This window comes from Sinohyriopsis cumingii, chromosome 10 (assembly GCF_028554795.1).
Source record: "Sinohyriopsis cumingii isolate HCF-2022 chromosome 10, ASM2855479v2, whole genome shotgun sequence".
Lineage (NCBI taxonomy): Eukaryota > Metazoa > Mollusca > Bivalvia > Unionida > Unionidae > Sinohyriopsis > Sinohyriopsis cumingii.
Window position 1 is genome coordinate 54889498 of NC_142970.1, and position 26908 is coordinate 54916405.

The window sequence follows — 26908 nt, forward strand, 5'->3', positions numbered from 1 at the left end:
ACCACTAGGACACCGGAGTGGTCAGAATGGAATTGTAACAATTACAATGGAAGCAATTTGTATTATGCTTGTTGGGGCATTCCTCACTGATGGCTGTCAGTGACATCATCATGGGAATGTGTAACAGCCACATTTTGTAAGAACAAGGTGTAGTTGGTGAACAATACAGACACTTTTCTGCCATTTCCACTGGCATCATCTCATATGATGTTATTTAAAAAAACTTCCTACAACATACTCACAACATATAAAACCTATATGCAAATCTGATGAAAGCTGCTTGTGTTTCTGAAACACATATTCCATACTGGTGGCAAGAATGTCCAAATCTACATTACAAAAATGAAAACATTACCATCCATCTAGGAGTTGCAAATGTATGAAATCCTCTTGTTGGGTAGTTTTACTAACAGGCTTTACAGCAGGGCCTTCCATTAGATTTAAATGTGGCAGGTATAATTCATTTTTTTTTTAAAGTAGCATGGTGTAAAGTAAAAGTAGATGGGCTGATAAGGAATCCACTGAATTTACAGACTAAAGGTTCAGACATTTGTTTTTAAGAGAAAAATGAAAGAAGGAAACAATACAACAGATATTTTAATATGACTTTAATGTTTATTTTCTAGATTTAATTAAGATTATGAATCAGAATCAGTCTCCAACTCCACTGTAAAGTTTATCTATTACTTCTTCTGCTCAGGCACCTGCAAATTAAAACAAAATTGTAATGCTTAAATAAAGTCATATCATCTCAGCACTAGTTACATATGCAGAAGTCATGTTAATCAGCATTATAAAAATGTATGAAATTTTCTTCACTGCACTTGTGCTTCCCTTACTATCGTTAAGCCATGATACAAGATAACTTTGCACTTACTTGTCATTTCTGGCAAGTGGATGGTGCAATCAATTTGCACAAAGATGAATTTATTTCATCCAAATATTTCATGTGAATAAAAATTCCAAATGGAGGCACTTGTCCGATCAGACAAGATATATGCATATTGTAGTTAGCTGGACTCTAGCTCTGATAGTCCTGGGCAATAGGATAAGCTGATTTTGTTATCAGTTTAGAAATGCATCCGCTTTGCAAATACTATGCTTTAAAAGACGAAACTGAATCCAATATTGATGAAATAAGAGTCATTTGGATTACCTTGTTTTTTATCATTCTGCGTTGGTTGGGTGCATATTTGAGGGTCTCTGATACGGTCTCTTCCATTCCATTTGCCTTTGCTTTGCCATTAGTTTTCAAGCAGGCTTCTGCAAGAGTAATACAATGTTTTAAAATAAGTTTCACAACAAAGGATGCATTGCATTTTTCTAAATGCCAGCAATAATCAATGGAATATTTTTAAAACATGTACTTTGAAATGTGTCTCAAGTTACTTTATCAATTCATTTAAAAATCTCTGGCAAGTCACATGAAAAACACAATTTAAATCAAGCCATACTTACTTATCAAAACCTGACATATCACAAGCTCTTGAAATGCTTTTTTCCCTTTACGTCCCTTTGGACTCTTTTTGTTTTAAGCTTTTTCATCATCCTGCAGACACTATCCCCAATTGTAAACTTGCCAAGGGAGCTCAAGTAGCATATCTGAAAATAATAATAATAATAATAATATTACTATTTTTTGATTTTGATATTATTATTAGTAGTAGTATTTCATGATCGATGTGACAAAATATGCTTGTATATAATTATTTTTTGCCATGGTTTTGCAAGCAAATTTAATTTCTCTAACTTGACAAAAATTTGATAACATTAACTATGCAACACAATGTACTAATAGCAATTATAAACCAAATTAACCACCGTGAATCTATTAACTTCATAAATGACATTCACTCAAGGATTGAATTAAAGTAGCCACATAATATGTAATAGTGTATATGTAGTAAAATACCTGTTACATGTTCATCTCTAAACATGTTTTGGCCTACATCCGTAAGACAAAACAGCCGACCACTACATGTTCACCCCACCCCCAAAAATAATTATACAGGCACTGCAGAACTTGCATAATGCATACTGAGGTTCACAACAGCAAATAAAGGTTATAACAGTTTTTTAAACAGAAAATAAAGCCCCAATTTACTATCTTCTTGGAGAGTTTGGGATTCTCCTCCAACCTCTGGCAAAGGCCCTCTAGTTCCTCCACTGAATCACATGGCATTGCAAGAATTTCTTCTCTATATTCTGTGTCTGGGCCTTGTGTATGAACTTGGAGGGCCAGCTGCTCCAACAAATTCTCAATATTTGTGTCCAGTTTCATAAGTACATTGAACTGGAAATCTGTAACAGATTTGTGATGAAATTAGTTTTGAAAGATCAAGATCATTATTATAAACTCCTTAAAAAGATCTGTACAGTGAACATGGGTTTAACAATGAAATATATTTATGAAATGAAATACATGGTTTTTGTACAGTTTATATGAAAACTTTTCCCTATAATCCTTTATTTTTTTATTCCCTGGATATGTTGTTTCACTGCTGGTGTCTGTAAAGTCTGCATTCAATGTAGATGGTTTAGGCGTCTGACTTACACAAGACAATGGTATACATCAGAAAGAAAAATAAAAAAACCAATGCAATGATGAACAGTCGACACATCAATGAAAAACAATTCATTGTTTATTTGCACAAATAAGTCTTGAACAGTATGTTTTATGACCTATAATTTAATTAATTAACATCTCACAATGTTCTGAAATAACAGTATCTAAGCTACAAGAGCTTGTGCTTTCATGTCATAATCTTCCATTTCGCAAACAAATTTTGATGTTGAATCAATGTATATGACCTTAGCATTGAACACTAACATTCAAAATGTCTACAAGATGACAAGACTATTATCAACTGAAGTGACAACAAACCAATGAGTTTTACGTGCACTGAACATAAGCATTTTTAAATGCTACAAAATGTGTTTTTAGTGTATGGCCACAAATTACCCAACATTTTGTCAAACATAAAACAGTTCTACTACCTTAGATGAGAATTAAATTCATAAATACAGTGTATAATTGACCTACTCGTATTTAGAGAGCTGTAAATGAAATAAGAGATTATATAAAAGTCAACACCTGTAGTATTTGTTTCATTATTCTATAATGTACATTTTTTTCCATCCTCAATACTTACTACTTGCAGAGGAACTGGCAGAGAGAAATCTTTATATTCTCCACTCCAGAGTGGATGGGGATGGTGATGGTGTTGACCTTCTGGATGCAGCTAAGAGTATAAAGATTATCACTACTCCTTAACTGCAGTAAAAAAGAAACAAAGAAATCAGACTGGATTTTTTGGCATGTAAACAAAATGCATACTGGTTGCAATGACCACTGTATATAAAGCAGTGATACAATATATCACAAAATGCATTCTTTTTTAACAAAACATCTAATCTCATATATACAGCATCATGAGTAAGTAAGTATTCTTAAACACATCTTGTTAAACAGACAGAAAAATGATGAAATTTATACATACTTTTGATAAAGAATTTCCAATTGTGGCATGGTATAAAAGCAATTGATAAAAAATAAAAAGAGACCAGATAAACTAAATAGAACATACCAGCAGGATAAGAGGAAATCTTGGAGTCTGCAAAATACTCTCCATTTCAGGAGGTTTTGGATGAGATGGCTGACCAGAAAGGTTTCCACTTGAGATTTTCATCTTTAAATAATCATCCTAGAGTGCACCAAAGTCATGTGAACTTGATCCAATTCCAACATTACTGCTGCTTGAGTGCTTAGATCCAGTATTGCCTTCACTAACTGATGTTATTAATACCTCTCTCTCATCAGCATAATTTCCATCATTTTTCAAAACTCCCATTGTAAAACCTCTGCTGAAGAAACTAACACTACACCATAAGGATTTAAAGAACTACTGCCCGGTTTCTAATCTCCAATTCATATAAAAAATCTTACAAAAGGTTGTTCAATCCCAGCTTGCATCTTGTCTGAATTCAAACAGTCTTTTTAGCAATGTACAATCTGCATATCGCCCTTGCCACAGGACACAAATTGTGTCTGCAAATAGATTACACTCCAGCCCAGTTGATCTATGTTGTGGTGTTGCACAGGGGTCTGTTCTTGGACCTGTTCTCTACACTCTATACACTCAGCTGCTCTCAAGTGTCATAGATCATCATCCAGTGTCTCACCAATTGTACACTGATGACACCCAAATATACAAATCTAGCCACCCAACTGAAGTTGATGCTGCCATCCAAGGTGTAGAGATGTGCATTTCTGATGTGAAATCATGGATGACTTGTAACAAGCTGCAGATGAATGATGATAAAACTGAGGCCATTCTGATTACAACACAAAGACTTTCTCATTCACATCCTTTACCTCACACAATAAATATCAGCAACACCAACATTAAATTCACACAATCAGTACAAAACCTATGTGTTACTCTGGACAGTACTCTCACACTGCACCAACATGTCATGAACATATGCAAGGCTGCATATCTTGAGCTGAGACGCATCAGCTCCATTCTCAGATATCTTTCAGTTGATGCCACTAAAACACTTGTGTGTTCATTACTACTTTCAAGACTGGACTATGGTAACTCAATTCTGTCTGGTTCATCTTAATATCTACTGCAGAGACTTCAAAAAGTTCAAAACATAGCTGCTTGGATCATACTTAGAGTACCACAATCAGAGTACACCTCCCTGCTGCTCTGTACCCAACACTGGCTATCCATTCGATCCAGAATCAAACACAACATTAGTTCTCTGTGCTACGTTTCACTGACAGACTCTAGTCCAACATACCTATCCGACCTCACCTATGTGTACACACAAGCAAGATACTTACACTCCTCTTCCGACAATCATATACTCATTATTCTCACTATGAAAACAAAGTCACATGGACAGCATTCTTTTGCATACCAGGGCCCAGCAACATGGAATGAATTGCCCACTGAACTTAGACACAAAGACGCAGTGATCCCATTCAAGAGTGCTCTCAAAACTACTTATTCTGACTACAAAAACAAACTTAATGACTTAATAATGTTAACTACCTTAAATATTCTCAGCATGTTTTTTATGTTTTCTAATTTCATGGTGTTTGTTTTTGTAATCATATCATTGTGTATGTTTTTATGTTGTCTAATGTTGCAAAGCGCTTAGAGCTTCTAAAGATTAGGTGCTATACAAAGTCCTCATTATTATTATTATTATATTTAGCTTGGATGAATATTTTTTAAATCAGTGGCCATAACTAAAAAATGGGATTTTGTTTTATGATCATAAAAGTATGTTGGACACCATCCATGATGTACAATGCTGTCTGACATTTCTATGCACCTAAGGTTTCCATCTCAAATATTAAAGCAAAATGCATACCGAATTTGACAGATTGACGAAAATAAAAAAAAGCAATGCTTACCATTTGAAAAGAGGCAATTGTCACTAGAATATTCTATTCAAAATGATATTAATTTTGGACACAGGGGATACCACCCCCATGTTTTCCTGACTCGTGATATGTCGGCCTATTCTGTGCACAGCTTTAAAAGATGTAATGTTTATCCATCGAGCTATAGAAATGAAATACATTTACTGTAGACTGTTTCTGTCAGCAGTTAAGTTGAGTAATTAGGTCAGGTTTATAGCTAGTTTACAAAATTCAATGTAGAATGCCAATAAATGACAAGATATATTTTTGCAAACTAAAGTGATCTTGAAAAAAGATTAGTAAAGTTTAACATTTTATAAAAAATAAGCTATTATGTGGAAAAGAAACAACAATGAAATAGGATGCAATGTGTTTACGTCTAGTTTTGGAAGGTACCGTCTCTAAGGTACCGTCATAATTGTACCGTAGTTTAATGGGTGGAAAGGCCATTGAAAGGTAAGGGCAGTGCGGAGATCATCGAGTATGTTCCAGAATAGCTGAATCTTTGTAGATACATAGATCCATTCGTAACTTCAGTCCGCAAGCGAAACACTGTACTTCGTATCCCAATCCTGACTCAGGTCCGAAGTAGACAAATCCTGTTCTAGCTAAAACATACGAAGAAGGTAATCCTTCCCTATCCGTAGGCCATTTTTGAAACGTGTCCAATCGACGGGCACAATCACAATAGTCAGGTAAGAAGACTGGAAAATGGTAGGGTTTGAACTTGGAGTTCTCACTGGATTTCTCACTCGATTCTTGCTGTGGCGAAGTCATCCTTCTGGTGGGTGGCTATCCTCTTACAACCAATGTTTTATACCGACATGTCCATACGGCAAAGTAAAGTGGGTGGGAAGCCGCACTCGCTTCTGCTACACGATTTGATAGACTTTTTCCAAGGGTCGACTGACGATGTGGTGTGTGGGTAAACGTACAATCTTGTTGGGTTGATAGGTGGTCACTTTCTCTAGACTGCAAGGCTTCTTTCAATACACCAAAGTTGACCACTCGACTGGTACGATAATTCAGAGTAAGTCCTTTCACTTTACACTTCGTGTGCACTTCTCCTTGTTTGTCCCAGTATTCGTAGCTGTAATTTTTGGGACCGCCACTGACGAAACTTAGAATCTTGTCATCGGGGTGCTTGTCTGTCCAGGCTCCTAAACGGTCTCCTTCGATGTCAGGGTGCTGTTGACTCGGGTGATCGATATAAATGCAACTGTCCATGTCAAAGTACAAGACACGTTCCCCTAACAGTTCTAAAGCTTCGTACAATTTTAAGCGAGCATGAGCTGTCATGTAAGCTGCAATGATGACATTTCCAAAGGGGTCATCTTCTACAAAGTTCAGATCTTCTTCGTAATTCACCAAGATCAAATCCTCACGAACGACGTCCACGTGTTTCATGAATTTGGCTTTGTCGTGAATCATCTGAAAGTAGCGGGAAGGTTCGGTCAAATACTCCGTCTTGGGTAAACATGGTCATTGTGCCATTTTACCCCACAAGCAATTTAACATCACTTTGGCAAACAATCGCCTGCCTTCGTTTTTCTCAATGTGATCTAAAGTAATGCCTTCTTGTGCCCAGAATTTCTCTCTGAATGTCTTTTGGTCTTCGGGAGTGTGACACCAGGACAGATAGCCACTGGCTTCTTGCTCAGTTTCAAAAAGGCATCCACGTAGTCTGCGAAAATGCCTTTCTGCGTGGGGTCACCCTTGTGGAATTATTGTGTCTTGGGAAAGTGGCAAATTTCGTACACTTCTAACAGTTGGTATCCCATGTTCAGAGCTTTGAACAATTCTACGCTGACCCATGTCCCCGTCAAGGCCCGTTCTTCCTGGGTGTGATGACAAGGTTGATCTTGGTTGCACGTTTCAGCACAAGTACGGCACAAAGGAAACATAAGTTTGCCTTGGCAATGGCGAGGTAAGACGGGATGGTATAGGTTCGTGGGAGGCAAAACTTTGCACTTGATCAAGCCTTCGTATTGTCGAATGTTTTTTAGGTCGATGTGTTCGGTGAACAATTGTGGGTGCCCTGCAGGAAAGCAACAATATTTGCACACGTAGGGATACAGTGAACACACGTCCAAGTATTTGATTTCTTCTCCTTTCTCTTCGTCAGCTTGGTACAGCAAACAGGTGGCATTGGTCCTTCCTCCGTACAAACTATCACTTGGGTTCAGGGGGTCCATGAACTGGTAACTTTCCATGAGACGTTTAAACTCGGGATCGGTGTTCAAACGGTGATTGTATTTGCGTTCCCACATTTCCACCACTTGGTATCCTTCCTGTTCTAACTTTAGGCGTCGCTGACAAATGGCCTGGTACAAGTCTTCCATGGTTCGTTGTAAGAACTGATTTTTAGTGCCGCGGTCAGGGTAACAGACGGGACATCCGTGAAATAAGCAACCGTTAAACTCGTACATGATCTTGGGGTTTTCTAAGTCCCAGCCATCGACCGAATGCATTCCGATGATCTTTTCGCCCTGTCCGTTGCGGGCATGCTGAATCCATTTGTCTTCCTTGTCGCACAAGTAATGCAACCAGCTTGGGGCTTTGACCGAGTATTGACGTTTGACATAGTTGGTTGTTTGAGGACTGATGACAGCCACAGTGTTTTCAAGCATGAATCGTTGTCGGTAGACTAAGGAACACGCTTTGGCAATGGTGCAAGCCTCTTTTAAATGATCAACCCCTCCGTGTTCCATGAACAGTTCTCGAAATTTTCCACAGCATCGCCGTAAAATGTCCACGTCGGAACGACGATACTTTAGCATTTCTTCCTGAAAGTCGAAAGGGTCGGAGGCGTGAGCCTGGTACCAAGCGTAGAAAGTTTCTCGTTCGGTACGCATGTTGTCAGGGTCGTAATAGTGAGCCTGAGGCAAATGGGGTAGAACGGCGTGTTGATTGGCTTCTGTATTGAAAAAGTGTGGAAAGTACCCTTTAGCCATTTCTGTCATTCCAAACATTTTAGGCATTCGACTCAAAGGCATGGCTAAGTAGCTCATCGAATCTTTAAACTGCACTTGTCCCACTTGCATGAAAATGATTTTGGCTCCGTTCAAAGTGATTTTAGGACGCTCGATGCCACGTTCCGTATAACATCTCAAAAGAAACTGTCCATCGTATCCGGAGAAATTGTGAGCCATCACCGTGGCATGGTGATGACATTCTCCATAATAATGTTCGATGTCCTCTTGGCTCCACGTCTTGTCGATGGGGTCTAAGACCCATTGTATGAAATCGGCTAGTGTTTCGGTCCTTGAAAGATTTTTCACGCCCTCCAGGAATCTTACTGCAGTGAGGGCAATAACTCAAGATAGGTTCTTGAATCACTTCTCGCACGCTCGATGAGCCACGCAGAAATTAGGAATGTGAATACCGGTCTCTTGCATGCATTCGAAATCGAAAAAGATGAAATTGCCTTTCTTCTTCTTGTGACCATCCTCTTTCTCTGGTTGGGATTGGTATTTTTGCATGTAGCATTGGTGTTCCAAGTCCACGATGCAGTGACAAATGTGACATTTTTTCTTTCCTGAACATACGTGTGCCTTGGTACTGTTGATACATAGACCTTGTCCACACATTGGGCACAATCTCAGGAGTTGACAAGCACATTTCTTCTGTGAACCTTGCATCTTCAGATGTTGTTGGTAACAGGCAGGGCTGACAAATGTGCGCAGACAAGCAGGACAATGCACTGGTTCTTGCCCTTCGCTCAGACAGGGTTGAGAGGCCAAACATCCTGAGCATTTCGATCCACAATGTTTGTGTTGCTCTCGATTATTATAACCATCATAAGTCACATTTCTCACAGTAATATTTGTATCCCAGGAATCCAGTGATAGTGGTAATGGTATCGAAATGGTCATCGTGATGATAGAGGTGAATGTATTTTCCATCCTTAAAGTCTTTCCCTCGAAACAACAGAGACCCGCGCACTTCTTGAGGGTGCACTTTCAAGGTGTATCGTGGAGCTAGGGCATCTTGCAATTTTTGCATCTCAGGAATGCCACAGGATGTGTCTTTGGACAGGCATGCTTGTTGTAACAGAAGTTCTGCTTCATTTCGTTGTTTGGCTCGGTTCGATTTTCGAATGTTCTCCCAGGCTCTTTTCCATTCTACCATGTGTTCTTGTCGGCATAAGTTCATCCCACCACGATGGCTCGGGCTAAACACATGTGGTCTTGAAAATTATTAATTTGGACAAGACTTGTTTTGGTAATGCGAAGGTTGTTGACCAATAAGGTCTTTCTGCATTGTCCGGTCCCTTGAGGAGGAGAGACGTGGGTCATGTCCAGTGTGGCTTTTCCATCGGTGATGTCAAACTGGTCATTAGATTGTTGCACGTGTTGAATCTTGTCCATGACTTTGGAAGTGGTCAATTCTGCAGGGCTGCTAAACTCGATCCAAACAGGGGATTTCAAGCCGTCATGTTGTATGGAAAGTCTCAAGCGATCATCTTCTTTGGGTTGACATTGTCGCTTGAGTGTGGTGAGCAAAGAATCCCACATGTCGGTGATGAACCCTTCTGCTTTCTCTAACAGTACTTCAGACTTGAAATCTTTAAACTTCACTGTGTATTTGTAAGCCGTAGTTCTAAATTTTCTAGAGGGACGCTTTTCCGTCTCTCGAATGTCATAGTACTTTTCAGGGTTGACTAACGGTGGTAAACTTTGTTTAGAGGGTTTGGATTCTGGTTCACTCATGTCCACTTCAAAATCACTGGCATGAATTTGTGCCAAGACTTCAGCCCTGGTACGAGGCGATAGATCACGTTTCTGCCTCTTACTTTCTTCTTCTTTCTTCTCAAATGAATTGGATCATTTCATCTCGATAGCAAAAAGTCAAATGACTAAAGTTTAAACACCATGGACTAATTTATAGTCATAGCAGACCAGTGTATATAAAGGGTATGTGTCTTGTCCTTTCACTATTCATTTCACTCTCAAACTGAGCACAACGATGGAAGAGACTACCAAGATCGAACGTTTCATCAGAGCTTTGCGAGGGGTCATTAGAAAATTCTCTTCAGACCAGCCGAGGGACTACTCTCCTTCCTTTCAAGATAAAAGTCAAGATACTTGCTATATCTGTCAGAAGAAAGGGCATTGGTCTTCAGAGTGTCCAGACCGTCAAAAAAGAAAAAAAAGGGGTTAGAAGAGACAAAAGTCAAGATACCTGTTATTATTGTCAAGAAAAAGGACATTGGTCACCAGACTGCCCAAAAAAGAAACAAGAGGAGTCAGAAGAAGAGAGGGATTCTTCAGAGGAAGAGGAAGAAGAAGAGGAAGAAAACAGACAGGTGAAGAAAAAGAAACAGGAGAAGAAAAGAAGGGAAGAAAGTGAGGAGGAAGAGGAGGAAAAGACTATGACGGTGAAGAAATTAAAAAAACAGAGAGTGAACAATGAGACAGAATAAGTCTATGAACTTTTTAAAGTGCTCTGTTGTGAATTGTGAATTGTAAATATTTATAAAAGAATAAATTAATTATAAAAGGTAAGTGTCTTTGGGTTTTGATTTTAAAATAAGAACCTACACTCACGCACACTCATACACAGACAGGTACTATTGGGTAAAATGGTTTTTTTTAGTTATTGGCAATTGAAAGTCCGTCTCTTTTCGAGAGACGTGGATGGCCCTGAAAAGGGCCTTTTTTGGTGTAAGGGGTGAGTTTAAACAATCAACTTTAACTGTCTTAAGCCTTTGCCATGGCCAAGGCCTACTTCTGGACTGCGTACTGTTGATGATGATTTCGTTGAAATCACTAAGGGTGGTGCAGTAGGCGTAGTCACAGGGTTGGAGTGTTTAGCTTGGGAAGGTCGTATTCTCTTCGGCCGTAATAAAGAAGTCTGATACATTTGTTTCAGACTTCTTAACTCCGCTAAAATGTCTAACAGTACCGTGACCGTTTGATTTTGACACCCTTGTTTCTTTGCTGCTGCTTCTTCTTCTTCTTGTTTTTTTCTTACCTCTTCTTCTTGCTGCTGTTGCTGTAGGAGAAAAGCTTGTTCCACTTCCTTTTGCTGTTGTATAAATTTCTCCAATTCTTCTTTCTGTCTCTGTCTAAAATTTTCCATGTGCGGTAATGAAGGAGAAGGTGACGAAGGTTCAGGAACAAATTCTTGCAAGGTAAAAAAATCCACAAAATCCCAATTCACCTCTTCTGAAAGTAAGTCTGGGTTCCCTTGGGTAGTCTCCACCATCAGTGCACCCAAACTGATCGTTTTCTGAGTTTCCGTCATGTTGAAAAACTGTCGCTTAGATTGACTGCGCACAGGCGCTAGCGAATCTATATAGACTATGTGACGTCACAGACTGCTCTCTTCGGATTGGACGTGGGCTGACTGAATTTTGTAACGCGTGTTTGGATTGGTCAACAAACTCAATCCGTTTCAATCCTTCCTCCCCCTATAAATAAGTACAGTTCACTGCATTCCTTCACCTGTTACTCAGCACCCCAACATGTGGACCGACGTACAATCTTCAACGCTTGTGTCTTCGATGATGTTCCGGACGGACATATCAATGTATGTCCGATCCAACTGGACAGTTATCCACAGGACAGACACCAGCCTGTGGATGCGAAGAATCTTATATGGAGCATCAAGGATGCCTCAAAAGAGTCTTAATCTATGGTCCTGCAGTCAGGCGCAGCCTAAGGTCAAGAAGAAGATGTCACAGATGCCCTTTATGTTAAGGGTATATTAACATAAAACCAAAGGCCCTTTTCAGGGCCATTCCTATCTCTCGAAAAGATCTTGACTTTCAATTGCCTACCCCTTTTTTTATTTTTTGTTTACAAAAATAATAAAAAAATAGAGACCCCTCCCTGTTTCAATTTTCGCCTGTTCCATTTTCATAGACCCATCAGGTCGGGACCTTATTAAAATAGGGTCCCGACCCTGTTCCATTTCCCTTAGTCCCAAGACAGTCCCACGATTTATTCCCCATGTTCAATTTCCCTTGTCCTTAGAGTGAATAGTTTTTTTTCTTTCTCCCATGTTAAATTCCCCTTGTCCCTAGAATGGATATTTTTTTTTCTCCCATGTTAAATTACATAGTCCCCAGAGTGGATATACCCTTTTTAACATGGAAGTTCCCTAGTCCCTAGACCGTCCCTATTCACTACTACCATTGTCATTACCAGCCTGAAACCCAATTTAATGCCATTTGTATAAATTCATTTCAAATAAATATTATGATATAGTTGAAGTGTAAAGTCAAGCAAGTATTCTGTTTGCAGATTTTACATTTTAGATATTATAGTAAAGTCATATTTTCTCTTGTTTAGTAAACTTTATTGCAACTGGTTCCAAAATAGTAAATCTTATTTAATGTTCATTCACCAGAATAGGTATTAATACAATCCCGAATTAACTGTATGGTACTAAAATATACCCTGATCTTGTGTGAGATTGTAATATACAGAACTATACCTCAAGACAACAATAATATATTGAATTTATATTGTATCAAGACTGTCATGGTTATGAACTCCAACTTTATTCAGGTTTTTTCATAATAAATGATCATCTTGTGCTATGGTTGAAAAGAAATCAAAGTTCAGTTTAACTCCATTCTCTCCACATTTGTCAGTTGTTAAGAGTCATACTCATCCTCAGTGTTATAGTAAAATGTAATCTTATTTGGATCAATCTTGGTGGTGTAATATATGAATGGAGAAAGAATATTATCATCCAGATTAAAATATGTTTTATTCAGACTCTACTAAAATTTTTAGTTGGATATGGCTTACGGAGCCTGATGTGTACGAACAAAGCAATGTGTACCATGACCTTTTTCATTTAACATTTTAAACTCCTGCAGAAGAAAGAGATTTTTTAGATCCATTAAACTGTATTAACAAAAACATTTCTTCAGTATGATTTTCATTTACTTAGTATTGACAAAACTCATATTTTAAAGTTGTTGTTTTTTTGTGTTTGGTTTGGCCTTTTATGGTAAACCAACACAAGTAAGTTATTTAGTGCCAAGGCACTTTAAGTATAGTGCCTTGCCCAAGGACACACCATGGTAGCTAACCCAGGTTGGTCTGATGGTAGAATTTGAACCTACCTTATTTCACAGGTCCAGAAAGCTAACCACTGAGCCACTACAGCTCCCCATCTTATAGTGGAATGCTGGTATACTTTATGATCAAGAAGGATGGGTTGGGGTATGCATGTTGCATCTGAAAAAAGTGATGGAATTTTTGTTTACATAATATTTTAGTCATACAATATGAATCATTTTCTATAGATTTAAGATGTATCAGATCAAGTTAAGAAAAATCATATATTCTGTTTCCTGGGAATGTGCTAAAATTCACTGTTATTGATTTTTTGGTAGTAGCTTACTTGGTATTTTTTTCTTTTTAACTTGAATACCTAATTTGTTAACATCCTATTCTAAATCTTCATAGTTCTGTCTATTAAGTGACAACTGTTGATACATGTAGGGAAGTTTTTGTTTAGGTGGCGCTCACCAGATAATATGTACTTTTGAGAGAGTGACGTATGTAAGGTGAAGTAGTTCGCATTTAAAACATGCACAGTGGAGAGAATGTTTGCATACCTCTATGCTACATTAATGTAATGTGGATGATATTTCTTTTGGATATTGTACTTTTGGAAATTTTACATGATTTAAGCACACTGCTAACTAAAATGACTGCTCCCTTGTGTTAAAAAATCAGTCTGAATTAGTCTAAAGTACACTATACATAGCAGCTATTAAAATAGGGAAAATGAATTTTGCCAGACTAGACAATACCAGCTTCTGAAAGTGCAATGAATGAATTACCAAATATATAAAATGTAAAAAAAGTTATCGGCTCTTTTTTATACAAATGACCTCTGAAGTTCAGGAAGAGAAAATGACCAAGTAGAGCTAGCACTTTTTTGAAAGGTGCACATTTGAAGTAAGGCCAAGCTGTATACTCTATAACCCATAGTACACCCATCAATCATACACCAGAATAAAGGGAATTAAAGGTTCTTTGCATTATACCTAAGATATACAAGGTCTTTTTTAAATAGCCAGTATAACCAGTGAGGAAAGCCGGGGACATTCTTTTTCTTTAAATTCCTAACCCTATGCAAAATGCAAAACTGTATAGCGCCACCTTAAAGAAAATAAAAAAATGTTTGCAATTATTTTTTTTTATTTTCATATAATTATGCATGATGTTCTGAATAAAATGGTACATTCATATTGCATTTAAGCATGAAAATAAGCTAATTATGATCATTTTTCTCTTGCTTACATAATTTGCCATGAGGTATGTTTGTGTGAGTAGTGACCTTAATTATGGGGAAATTAGAAGACTTAGAATATAGGAATAGAGCCAACTTAAATTTAAAACTGTTGCAATAAGTGACAGAAATATATGTTGAAAATGTTTCTTTTCATTTATTTGCAATGAAATAAAAAAATAAATGAAGAGAAAGTGAATTCGCTTCTTCCATATTAAACAATAGGCAAATATTTTACATTTTGACCTTTGACCTTTATGAAGCTGATGAGTTACCTACCTTTTCTAATTGTAAAATTCATTGTTGATATCTCAGAAATAATTCTGGCTAGTTTCATGTTCCTGTCATTCAGCATAACATTGGTTGCTATGTTTACAAAATGTAATGTGCATTCTTAAAATAGCTCACTTTTATCATGGGGGGGGGAGGCTGGACTTGTTAGAGACTCTGACACTCATAAATACTGTTCTGTGGGGAAAAAAGCAGGAGAATTATTCATAAGGATTGTTTTGATGCTTGCGACTTAAATGTTTCAGCCATATAAACATAATTAAATCATAAAAAATAATACCTACATCTTCTTTATAGAAAATAAAAAAATGTTTGCAATTATTTTTTTTTATTTTCATATAATTATGCATGATGTTCTGAATAAAATGGTACATTCATATTGCATTTAAGCATGAAAATAAGCTAATTATGATCATTTTTCTCTTGCTTACGTAATTTGCCATGAGGTATGTTTGTGTGAGTAGTGACCTTAATTATGGGGAAATTAGAAGACTTAGAATATAGGAATAGAGTCAACTTAAATTTAAAACTGTTGCAATAAGTGACAGAAATATATGTTGAAAATGTTTCTTTTCATTTATTTGCAATGAAATAAAAAAATAAATGAAGAGAAAGTGAATTCGCTTCTTCCATATTAAACAATAGGCAAATATTTTACATTTTGACCTTTGACCTTTATGAAGCTGATGAGTTACCTCCCTTTTCTAATTGTAAAATTCATTGTTGATATCTCAGAAATAATTCTGGCTAGTTTCATGTTCCTGTCATTCAGCATAACATTGGTTGCTATGTTTACAAAATGTAATGTGCATTCTTAAAATAGCTCACTTTTATCATGGGGGGGGAGGCTGGACTTGTTAGAGACTCTGACACTCATAAATACTGTTCTGTGGGGAAAAAAGCAGGAGAATTATTCATAAGGATTGTTTTGATGCTTGCGACTTAAATGTTTCAGCCATATAAACATAATTAAATCATAAAAAATAATACCTACATCTTCTTTATATCTTTTGATTTTTGTGATTCTGGAAGTTGCAGTATTTGTTGTTGTATTATTAACCATTTCAGTAATTTAATGAATGCAGAGTATACTGCTCTATAAATGAAATTTAAGTGAAAATAATGTAAAAGTATGTTTCACTGCAAATATAAATTGTTTAAAATAATATATCATTTATCATATGACTATTCAATTGTGGTAACTAGTATTCCATCCAATATCTATATATTAAAATATGTCTTTTCATACAGCTGGTGATCATTTAGATACAAGTCCAATTGAACATAATCAAATTATCAATGCAGGTGTTTTTATTAGTAGTAGTATTGCAAGTATAAGTGTTAGTATTAAGATTTCATATACAGGTATGATAAGTGTATCATAATGTTTAAATGATGCTCCTTGTTACAACATAAAATATGTTCATTGAAACAAATGGTTCACTGGTAAATTGGCAGCAAAGGTCTTCACTGAATTATGTTGCATAAACTATTTTACAATAAAACATATATGATGCATCTCAATTATGATGAATGTGAGGAGGAGGATTAATAATAATGCAATTTAAGTTATCTTCATAACATAAGTTCTAGCAGATGTGTAATTTTTATGTGGTTCATCATCAGTTTGAAACTGGTCTATGATTTCTGGATCTGGACATATCTGGTCCCCTGCTGTTGTGCTGCTATGGTCTTTACAGTTCATTAGGATATCAGTTACACTTGGTTTACATTTAGAACCCCATGGGATGGAATGCCCAGTTTGAAACTGAGAGAATGGTTAATTATCCATGATATAACTCCTGCAGTTATTATTAGGTTTGATATCAAGGTCTTTCTTTAAAAGCTTTTCAACTCAGGTTCTGTTCTACCATACAGATAAATAAAGTCAAATTCAAGGCTTTCAGATTTGTCCAGTTTGTTTCATGTGTTGCGGCAGAGAGACTGTATATTGCCACTGTACCATATAAATATCAGTGCTTAGTCTGCTCTCAGTTGCTGTGGTTTCATTAGTTACAAGTGTCATCACATGTGACTAATTATTGACCAATGTAATGAAACTTGTATAATTAGAAGGCTGTATTTAAAAACTCTAAAGATCTTAAATGTGTGCTAGAGGGTAGGGTTAGCAGTTATACTCCCAGTTATGTTTGTGATGAGCAAAAGCAGCTGCACAAATTTGAGCTTTTAGTTTGGTTCTGGTAGGGTCAAAGGATGCAGGTACATTTTACATTCATTTTTTACTAGAAATAGCTATTTTCAATATTTTTCTGTGACAAGGCAACTAAAAGAATCAGTATGTGCCTTATGCATGAATAAAGTTCACTAGTACCATAACAAATTAACATACTTTTCATCACCCCTCTACCATCAAGATTTTTTTATATTTACCTCTGTAGCAGACACAAATAAAAGTCGGCAGCTCATTTGCAGACTAAGTTACGCATATGATCTCCAATGCTCATCTAACTGTGACAGGCAGTCACCAACAAGCCAACCTATTTCCATGCCTAACTCAAAGTAAATCTGAACCACATTATAGATTTAGCTTATGTGTAAATTTATAAATGCTAGGCTTGTGATAATTAGGTTCATGCCTTCTACCTTAAAAATTAGAGGGATGTCAAAATACGAAACTATCCAGTGAGACCTATGATGTTAATTTTAATCCCTATGGGATTTGTGACATAAAAAACCCAAATGCTTTATGTATTAAAAGGTAACTAATGGGGGTAGGATCTGCAGTGAATCAATGGTTAGTATGCTAGACTCCTGATAAAAATGTTTGTGTTAAAATCCTGTTATCAAGTCAACCAGGTTACCTACTGCAATGTACCCTTGCCTTACTCCAATTCCCTCAGTACTCAGTAAACAACTAGTGTTGCTGTACATAACAAAACCAGTCCATATTGATTTTACATATTTTACTAAATCCTGACAAAAATAATTCTCTAAATAAAGAATGATTAATATGTGATGGTCTCGCATGTAATCAAACTCTTCCAAGCTTTTAATGATATGAACCGATTTATCAATGTTTATCAAATTTGCATGAAAAACTATTTCTTATTTGTCATCAAATATGTTCAATGTTTTGATCATATAAGCATTTCTGCTACATTAGATCAAAATAATCTTTTTGTCAGAAATAGAGCCCTTATAGTATTTGCAAGGTCAACCAATCAGATGCAGAATTTGAGTTTAATATGAATGAATATTTTTTTTTACAAAATTGCTCTTTTGCTATATCTTGATGAGATAAATCTATTCACCAAGTCTGATAAAATTAATGAGAAATAGTTTTAAGAGCAGTAGCAAGAATGGCTAGTGAGATGTAGAACCACCACATTATATGCATAGATTTTGCTTATAGCCTCAGACATACAAGCAAATAATTAAACAAGTCAGATCTAAATTGGATCATAAACACTGTTGTGCAAATCATAAGAAACTCTGCCAATCAGATGCAAGGTCACTTCACTACCATACCTTTATCACACTCATAATAAGCATCATTGTGAAACTTGACTATATAAGCCCAATGGCCAAGCATGATCAAACTTGAATCAGCAGTAGTGGTTATAACCTCATGTATTTGTATGCATCTTCACTTCTTCAATCTAGATCTCATTTATATAAGCATGTATTCTAAGTTTAGTAAAAACTGCACTACATGTATAAATATTGCATGCGGTGGTAACATACTCAGATGAAAGATCACCTTATTATTATTAATGGTTAACACTCATCAAACTTCAAGGACAACTTAATGATTTTAGCCTATATTGTGGAAGTATGGCTTTTAGGCTGGTTAAAAAACTCAACTAATCTTATACATGATCACATGTATATACTTGGATTTTGCTCATTATTAGATTTATCCAAGATGTTGATTTAAGCCCAAAACCAAGTTTTATATAAACAAATTGATCAGAACTATGGACTCCAAAGTAGCTAATTTCTTACTGTTGAAAGACAGAAGGGGATGTGAAATAAATAACACACTCAGGACCATTACATAAACCCACTTAGCCTTTTGACCAGTTGAGATAAAATATCAACAATAATGTTAAATAAGATTGATAAATTATGTTTTCTCACATTACCTCTAGCCCTTTTCAACATGGATGGTATTTTTCTTCCACATATGTCAGCTCTTAATTAGTGGCCCTTTCCCATCATGAATGTTGTAGGTGAAACTCTCAGAATTAGGCTTTTTAATTTATATCTGTAGAAGAAAAAAAACTATTGGTCTGCATATATCAATGTCACCATTTCTGTATTAGATTAAAATACCATATGTGTGTGTGTGTGTGTGTGTTAATTTTAGAATTTAAGCAAACTTGTCTCCATGTGTTTATTTTAAAACTGATGATGATAACACATAACAGGTTCAATGGATAAAATGTTATTTCTTACTTCTTACAACTGCTCATTATATCTGAATTTACATTCAATGTTTGTTTTAATTAACATATTTGGGATAATGGGCAAATTATTTATTTTGTAGTTTATCATTATATCATTTACCAGTCTTTTATCATTCAAATATGTAAAATATAGTACCATTATACTGACTTCATATTCTATATGATATCTCAGCAATACATATTAAGCAGATAAGTGCAAATAAAAATGTTCAGAATGTAAAATTTACTCCAAGCTCAAAGAAGATCAGCAAAAGATAATATCCAACAAACTACCAAACAAAAAGCGAAGTTAACGCAGTTACCTTTATTATGATGTCTCCAACACCAACGGCACTGTACAGCTACGTCTTCTGAGTTTTACCGTCATCTTGTCTTTCAAACCAGAATTAATTTCTTGAGCTCTTACAAAATGAAGAAACTTTTAAATACTATAATTTAAGCAGCTTCTTTACATGCCATCAGATAAATTATGGCACAGTGTTATGTCTGTCAGCAAAACGCAACTTCACATTTGGACGGCGCGCTGTGTGGGCATCGCCGACACAGCAACTGACATGAATTCTCTATTAGCAGACAATGATTCGGAATAAATCCTTCGCAAATCTAACATTCTCGATTTTTCATAGTTCCACTTTTCATTGTTGCATCTGTTTGATTGTACAATTGCTAATGATGTTCAATGAATCAACTTCAATTCATCTGCTGTCTGAAATCCCGGTTCAGTTGGTATTTTCTTCCGCGCATGATGCCGTGTAAATAAAAGATACGGTCGACATTCAAAGTGGTTTAGGTTAATTTATTATTTTTCTTTATTAAGGTCATTTGCAGAAAGTGTTTCGCTAGGGTGAGAAAAAAAAATATAACAAAAAGAAAACTTTCTTTTCCAACGCTAATACTGTATATATTTCAATTTGTGATTGATGCTATAAATAAAAAAAAAATGATAATAAAGCATTTTAGCCCGTGGATTCGGCACGGCACTCGTTTTTGTGGGTTTTTTAAAATGTTGTTAGTGTTGTTTTGGGGTTGTTTTTGTGTGTGTACCACACTAAAAAACATACCAGGTATTAGGCCTAACGTAGGAAAAGAAATTATCCTCTATTTATTACTATTCTTACTGTCAAATGACGCAAAAGTGATCAAATTGCTATTAAGATTTTGTTTTGTATAACACTTACCGCTCGTTTTCCTCGAGATAAAGCAGCCACTTCAAAATGATTATAAAATCTGTGACAGATGAAAAACGTGGTTTAAATAATTCGTAATCGCCTGCCTTAAAATACTGTAGGAATTTGCTAATGTATTTCATGGCCCTCGTTTGAATAGATACCAACGATCATGTATATCGACCAAAATTTGTATATTCCTGCCCACAATCATGTATTTTGTATTAAACCGTATATTACACGAGCGCTCTGTGGCAAACTCGCGGGGGGGGGGGGGTATTTATTATACCCAGAGGCGTAGCTATGATATTTTGCGCCCGGGGACGAACTATAAAATTGGCGCCCCAGCCCCCTCCCCGTTTAATCACATTTTTGAATATTACCCTTGTTTACTTATTATAATGTAACGTTGTAAGCCTCATTTTGGCGCCCCTGTACCTTGGCGCCCGGGGACATATGTACTCCCCTCCCCCCCCCCCCCCCCCAGCTACGCCTCTGATTATACCTGCTGTATCAGTTGAGAAATATATTGAACAGATCAGGCCCCAATACTCTCGCTCTGAAAAACATTAAAATAATTATATGCAGAATATCGGTAGGTCTCCCTCTTGCCGAAAATGTCAGCACCATATATATTTTGCAAGTAATGTAATGGGTATAATAACACACACACACACACACACACACACACTTTTTTGGGAGTGGGGTGGGGGCAACGGACAGATGCCCCCATTTCCAAAAAAAAATAAAAAGTATTTTATATTTGTGTATTTCCCCCTCAGATGTGTTCTACGTTTTATTAAAACAAAATTTTATATAAAAAATTTAGTTTTTAGAATTTTTGATGGGGTATTTATGTTTCCACAGTGTTATCTAAAGGGTTGTTCGTCCGAGTCTGGTTTCCCTCACCTTGCTCGAAGTTCCTTCCCTTGAAATGTTTTGTAACCTTTGCTATATGTCGCCTAGGTCTCAGTGTTTGCTATATGTAATGGTGTTATATTGTGTGTATGCTATATTTTCTTTATGTTTGAGACAGCAAGTATAGATCAAATATCTTTCCCAGTTGTATTTCTTCCTTTATGATGTTATATTGTATCTTTTAATTTGTTTTATGGTTTTCTAATTTTGACGATGGAATGGTGTACTATTTAGATTTTGTTTAAAAAAAATAATTTCCTATTTTATTATTCGAGTGATAATATGTGTCGTTCCTCATAATAGTCTTTAAAGATGTTGATAGGTAGGTTACGCTCGATCCAAGGTTCACGCTTCTTTATTCTCTATGTGTTTTTCCTGGGTCGCGTTAGGCCTCCTTTATTTAGTTTATCTGATTATGCTTTATTGAAAGATCCAAACGTATTTATGAGACCACATTATTCTATAGTGGTCAACCATGCAGTGCGGGAGAAGTTAGTAGGGTTTTAAACTAAGTGTTATACAGTATGTATTTGTGTCTTTATTTTGTCTGTTTATGTTCTACATTGGGTGTTTTCAAAGACTCATGATGGGCCTGTGCACTTCACTGAGCCTTGTGACTTAGCCCCATGATGTCATCGCCATTTACTTCCCCCTTATATTTTCCCTGTATCCCTTCCTATATATGTCTTTAGAATTTTCTTTCAGAGAAAGAAAAAAAAAATTAAATTGCAAAATTCTTTTATTTTTTTCTTTCTTCCTTTCTTCCATTTTCTCTTTAAAAAAAAAGTTATATGGGTTTCTTTGAAATATTTGAAATAGAATTTGAAATTTTGTTTGAAATATGGCTGTTGTGGGGTGCGAGGAGGGGGTATGGGTATGGCATCAGGTCGCAATTGCGCTACGCGATACTTCGGTCTGTAATACCTATTCCTCCCTCCCCCTCTCTCCCCCAATTCCAACATCAATTGCGTTATATCAACCTGACGGTAAGTATCTATTCGTCGTAAGACGTATTGAGTTCTTGTTGTGGTTAGTATTCTTATTTTTACCACGTATCTTATTTAAAAATCTTTATCACCTGTCCACAGGATATCATCGTAGTTACTATATAGTCTATACATTTTAGAACGATTTTGTTTTCGTAGTCTAAATCTATGAATAAAATGTTATTTTTGTTATACTTATATTTTTGCAAATTTTCATTATTAACTTTATCCTATTATGTTTAGTTTTATCACATTGGACAATCGTATGTAGTTTGGTGAAATTCGCTGTTTTACATAAAGGGCATTTCGGCATTATCCTCAGCATGCGATGTTTGATTGTTTCTTCGCCTGTTAGCCAGGTGTTGTGCAGGTATTTAAAAATTATACTTTGTGTTTTGACAGATCTTATTTTCCCCAATTTTTCCAATTTTTTGTCCAATTTACCCCCTCAGTTGTCCTGCTCTACTCTACATTTTATATTTTTGGTTACCTCCTCCCTAATCCAAGCGTGACTTTTACTTATTAAATTTTGCATAAATCTGTTTTGTCTCTATATTTTAAAATTAGTTCTCATATGTTTGCGTGGCACTTCGATTTTTTTATATTAATTTGTTATTTTTGTATATCTCTGGTCGGTTTCTCAAGGTGAAGCCGAACCAGTAGATGTACGGTGCTTCTCACGCTGTAGCCGGGTCTGAGTGCATTTTTTTTATAATATATTGATTATGTTAGTTAATTATAGTAGTAGAGGGCTCGGCAACCCCAAGCCCCCTCTACTTTTGGCCCTATATAATGTCTCTTTTTTTACATGATGCATTTTATGATTCCATATATAATCTATTATTTCGTTGTCTGTTTTGTTTAAAATTGTATTATCCATATCTATGGATTTAATTATGTAGTTAATATTTGAGTATAAATAAGTCTTGGCCACTTGGGCCCGCTCCATGATAGGTAATGGCGCCATGGCCAGATTTTCACATTTTCTCTTATTTTATTGATAATATGTTCATAATTTTCTACAGCTTCTTTTTTTATTACCAAAGTAAACCCCTAGAGCCTTTACAGTGTCTCTCAGTAAGTGTGTGTGTGTGGGGGGGGACGATAATCCAGGGTGGTTGCCCCTCCAGTTAACTATTTTTAAGATTTCGTGCTTGTTGTGGTTTATTTTGGAACCCGACGCTTATAGCATTTCCCCTCTCTTATAAAGATGTTGCAATCATATGCACGTTAGAGCATTTTTTAATTCTTTTTTAGGTTTGGTATTTGTATACCTTGTATAATCAGGGGCGGATTAAGGCTCACTGGTGCCCTAAGCACTGACAAATCTTGGTGCCCCCCTCTTTTCCACGTACACCTGAGAAGATAACCCTAGGGTGTACCATGATCAAGAAACAGAACATCATGATCAATTTGCACTAGTTGTATCAGTTTTTTTTACAAATCTTCATTCTTTTTTCTTTCTTTCTTTTCACCCTTTTCTCAACTTTGTGGTGCCCCCTTTGGCCCTGGTGTCCTATGCACGTGCTTAGTCTGCTTAATGGTTAATACGCCCCTGCTTGTATATCTGGGTTGTTTCTTATCGTGTGACGTAGGATTTATATTGCCATTACGTATTCTAGCATTGATAGTGGACATCCTTGTATCACTGATCGTTGTATTTCAAATTCTTTCGTGCATTTCCCGTTTAATTATCCCAGTGTGTAGGATTTTGGTCCATTTTGGAAATTGGGTCCGAAACCAAATTTTTTAAAAACATTCTTTATACAGTTTTGTTCAAATCAGTCGAAAGCTTTCTCCTGGTCGAAGAGTACCATAGCACTCATCATACCAGTTTCATTTATGTAGTTAATTATAGTTTTAATGTTTAAAATATTGTTTTGTATATCCCTCCCCCACAAGTTTGATTTACATTAATTATCTTGTTTATCCTACCCTTTACTGTATTTGTTAAAATCCTACTTAAAATCTTATAGTCCGTGTTTAAAAGTGATATAGGCCTCCAGTTTTTAATCTCGTCTCTATTCCCTTTCCCTTTGTATATAATTGTGATAACTCCCTCCCTCATAGATTTAGTCATTTTATTTTTACTTAAAACTATATTATTATACAAAGCGTTTAAGATCGGCGTCAGTTCACCGTGGAACTTTTGGTAGAATTCCACGATGAGTCCATCTTTCCCTGGTGACTTTTGTGAGTGTTGATATACTTTTTGTGATTTCTTCATCTGAGATGACATCATCACATTGGTCTCTATGTACTGCTGATGTCATCTCACAGTCGACATTTTTTAAGTAGCTGTCGATTGTGCTGAAATATATGTTCTGTGTGGTGTGTGGTGTATAGTTCTTTATAATATTTGGAAATATTATTTAGGATATCTTCTTTTACAGTATGGGTTACATTGTTTATTTTGATATTGTTTAAAATTGTATCACCCCCTTTTCTAAATTCTTCTCGCTTATATACGTTTTTTGCCTCGTTGTAGATCTCTGTAAATTTTCCCGCCCTTATTATTCTCCCCTGATTTTCGTCTTCTTCAACGATTTTAATTTTGTCTGTCAATCGTTTTTTTTTTCTTTCTCCATCGTCGTTTGTTGTTTTGCTTAGTTCTAATTTGAGTTCGTGTTTGTCTTTTTTTTCTGGGGTTTTTCCGCCCTCTATTTGAGTACTGAATATTTATTCCTTTTATTTTGTTTTTTAAAACATCCCAATCAATTATTATATTAATATTTTCTTCAGTTTTGACGGTTTCAATTTCTTTTTTTAATTATTATTTCGACATATTCTTTGTCATTTAAAATCTTATTATTTAGTTTCCATAGTCCTGGCCCACATGTTTCTATTTTTTTCATTTTTAGGTCAATAGTGAGCATGAAATGGTCTGATAGCTTTTGGTTGGTTATTGCAGTATTAATATATATTAATGGATCATAAAAATTTCCGTAAAATTTATCAATCCTGCTAGACTGGTTTAATTTATAGTTACCCAGTTGAAATCTCCCCCTATGATTAGATTTTCCATCGAATATTGTTGTAGGTAGGTATATAAGTTTTCTTTAAAATTAGTTTCTTATTTCTATTAGCTGGCATGTACACATTTATAATATGCCAATTAAACATTTTAACACGTAGCAACCGTCCCTTAAAAAAGTCCCCCCTCCTCAAACCTTTCCCAGCTTTTTAAAAATATTATTGTTGCAACCAACTCTAATATCATTATTTGTAAAATTGTTGCATATCTTTATTGCGTTAAGTTTGTCTTCTACTAAAATTTTGAACTCTGGTTTAATTCTATAGTGTGTTTCTTGTATCATTATTACATCAAAGTTTGTTTCTTTGGCTACTTTGTCTGCTTTCGCTTTGTCTATCCCATTGCTGTTGATAGTAGCGATCCGGAAATTTGTTTCTTCCATTTTTGCTTTACTCCCAGGTGCCGCATCACTTTTATATAGAATTTAATTGTATATATTTCAGTTAAAGTTATTATATTCCAATTTTTTTTGTACACACACACCAGCACGCTCGACAAAGAGCGCTTGAGTAATATACAGTTTGATACATCCTACATGGTAGTGGGCAGGAATACATATATAGGTCGTTATCCTTCTCGACCGAAGTAGTAACATTGTTCCAATGCTAACACTCGACGTCCTCGATTTGTGCTTCATCGTATTTGCAGTCTATACACTTAAAGTTACAATGGAAAAGTGTACATGAACATATTTATACCATAGACAGAGCCTTGAAGTACTACTTTTTTCGGTCTAAAACTGTCCAAAAAAAAAAAGAAAAAAACCCAGCATGTAATAGTTCATTTCGATACAGTTGCACAGAGCATTTGACGTTCATTTTGATGTCAATATATATTGATATCGATTAAGTGCGATTTGTTTTCAAAGCTGCTTTATTGCTGGTAGTGCTTCTGTTTTCAAGTTCGATATATAATATACCCATGGAGCAGTAGTAATACAGAAATCAGAACAACAACCATCATCATCATCATCGGGATTATTATTATCGTATATGTTGGTCACATCGATGATCATTAATAAAAAGCGGTTGAAATATGAACAATATTCTATCTCTTCAAATAGCAAATAACCAAGCAAAGTGTGTGTGTGTGTGTGTGTGTGTGTGTGTGTGTGTGTAATTTTTAACGTAGCTTTAAAAAAAAATGCAATCATATCGCTACCATGTCTGCATTGTGACAGTTTATAATGATGTCTAGCAATGTGGCATCATGCCACAAACATACAGCATTTTGTCCCACCCAATCACATTATCCTCGCACCAATATCTTAATGATGGGCGCCAAAAGAGGCAGCTGCTAGTACCATTTTTATGTCTTTAGTATGATTCGGCAGGGGTTTGAATCCGCGACCTCTCGCATCCAAGGCGGACGCTCTGTACAGA

At 36.0% G+C, this 26908-nt stretch overlaps 1 protein-coding gene across 6 annotated transcripts; it reads right to left on the bottom strand.

Moving 5' to 3' along the window:
* Positions 1–593: 593 nt before the first annotated feature.
* On the bottom strand, positions 594–20736 carry LOC149790180 (uncharacterized). 6 transcript variants are annotated; one of them, XM_089972174.1, is made up of 8 exons: positions 19725–20736; positions 19099–19220; positions 13524–13638; positions 3153–3242; positions 2105–2301; positions 1459–1602; positions 1157–1263; positions 594–704 (listed from the first exon to the last, which is right to left on the bottom strand). In XM_089972174.1, exons 5-6 carry the CDS (start codon positions 2279–2281, stop codon positions 1477–1479), a joined length of 303 nt encoding a protein of 100 aa, XP_089828300.1. In that variant the 5' UTR covers positions 2282–2301; positions 3153–3242; positions 13524–13638; positions 19099–19220; positions 19725–20736; the 3' UTR covers positions 594–704; positions 1157–1263; positions 1459–1476. The 6 variants fall into 6 exon arrangements, 5 of the variants coding, with proteins under 5 accessions (XP_089828300.1, XP_089828298.1, XP_089828299.1 ...); XM_089972172.1 differs by having other exon boundaries at positions 3153–3269; positions 19725–20735; XM_089972173.1 differs by having other exon boundaries at positions 3153–3274; positions 19725–20735.
* Between the last annotated feature and the right edge of the window lie 6172 nt (positions 20737–26908).

Bases quoted from the DNA above. Each gene is read 5' to 3' on its own strand.
- LOC149790180 (XM_089972171.1), bottom strand. From the start codon at position 11,689: ATGACGGAAACTCAGAAAACGATCAGTTTGGGTGCACTGATGGTGGAG.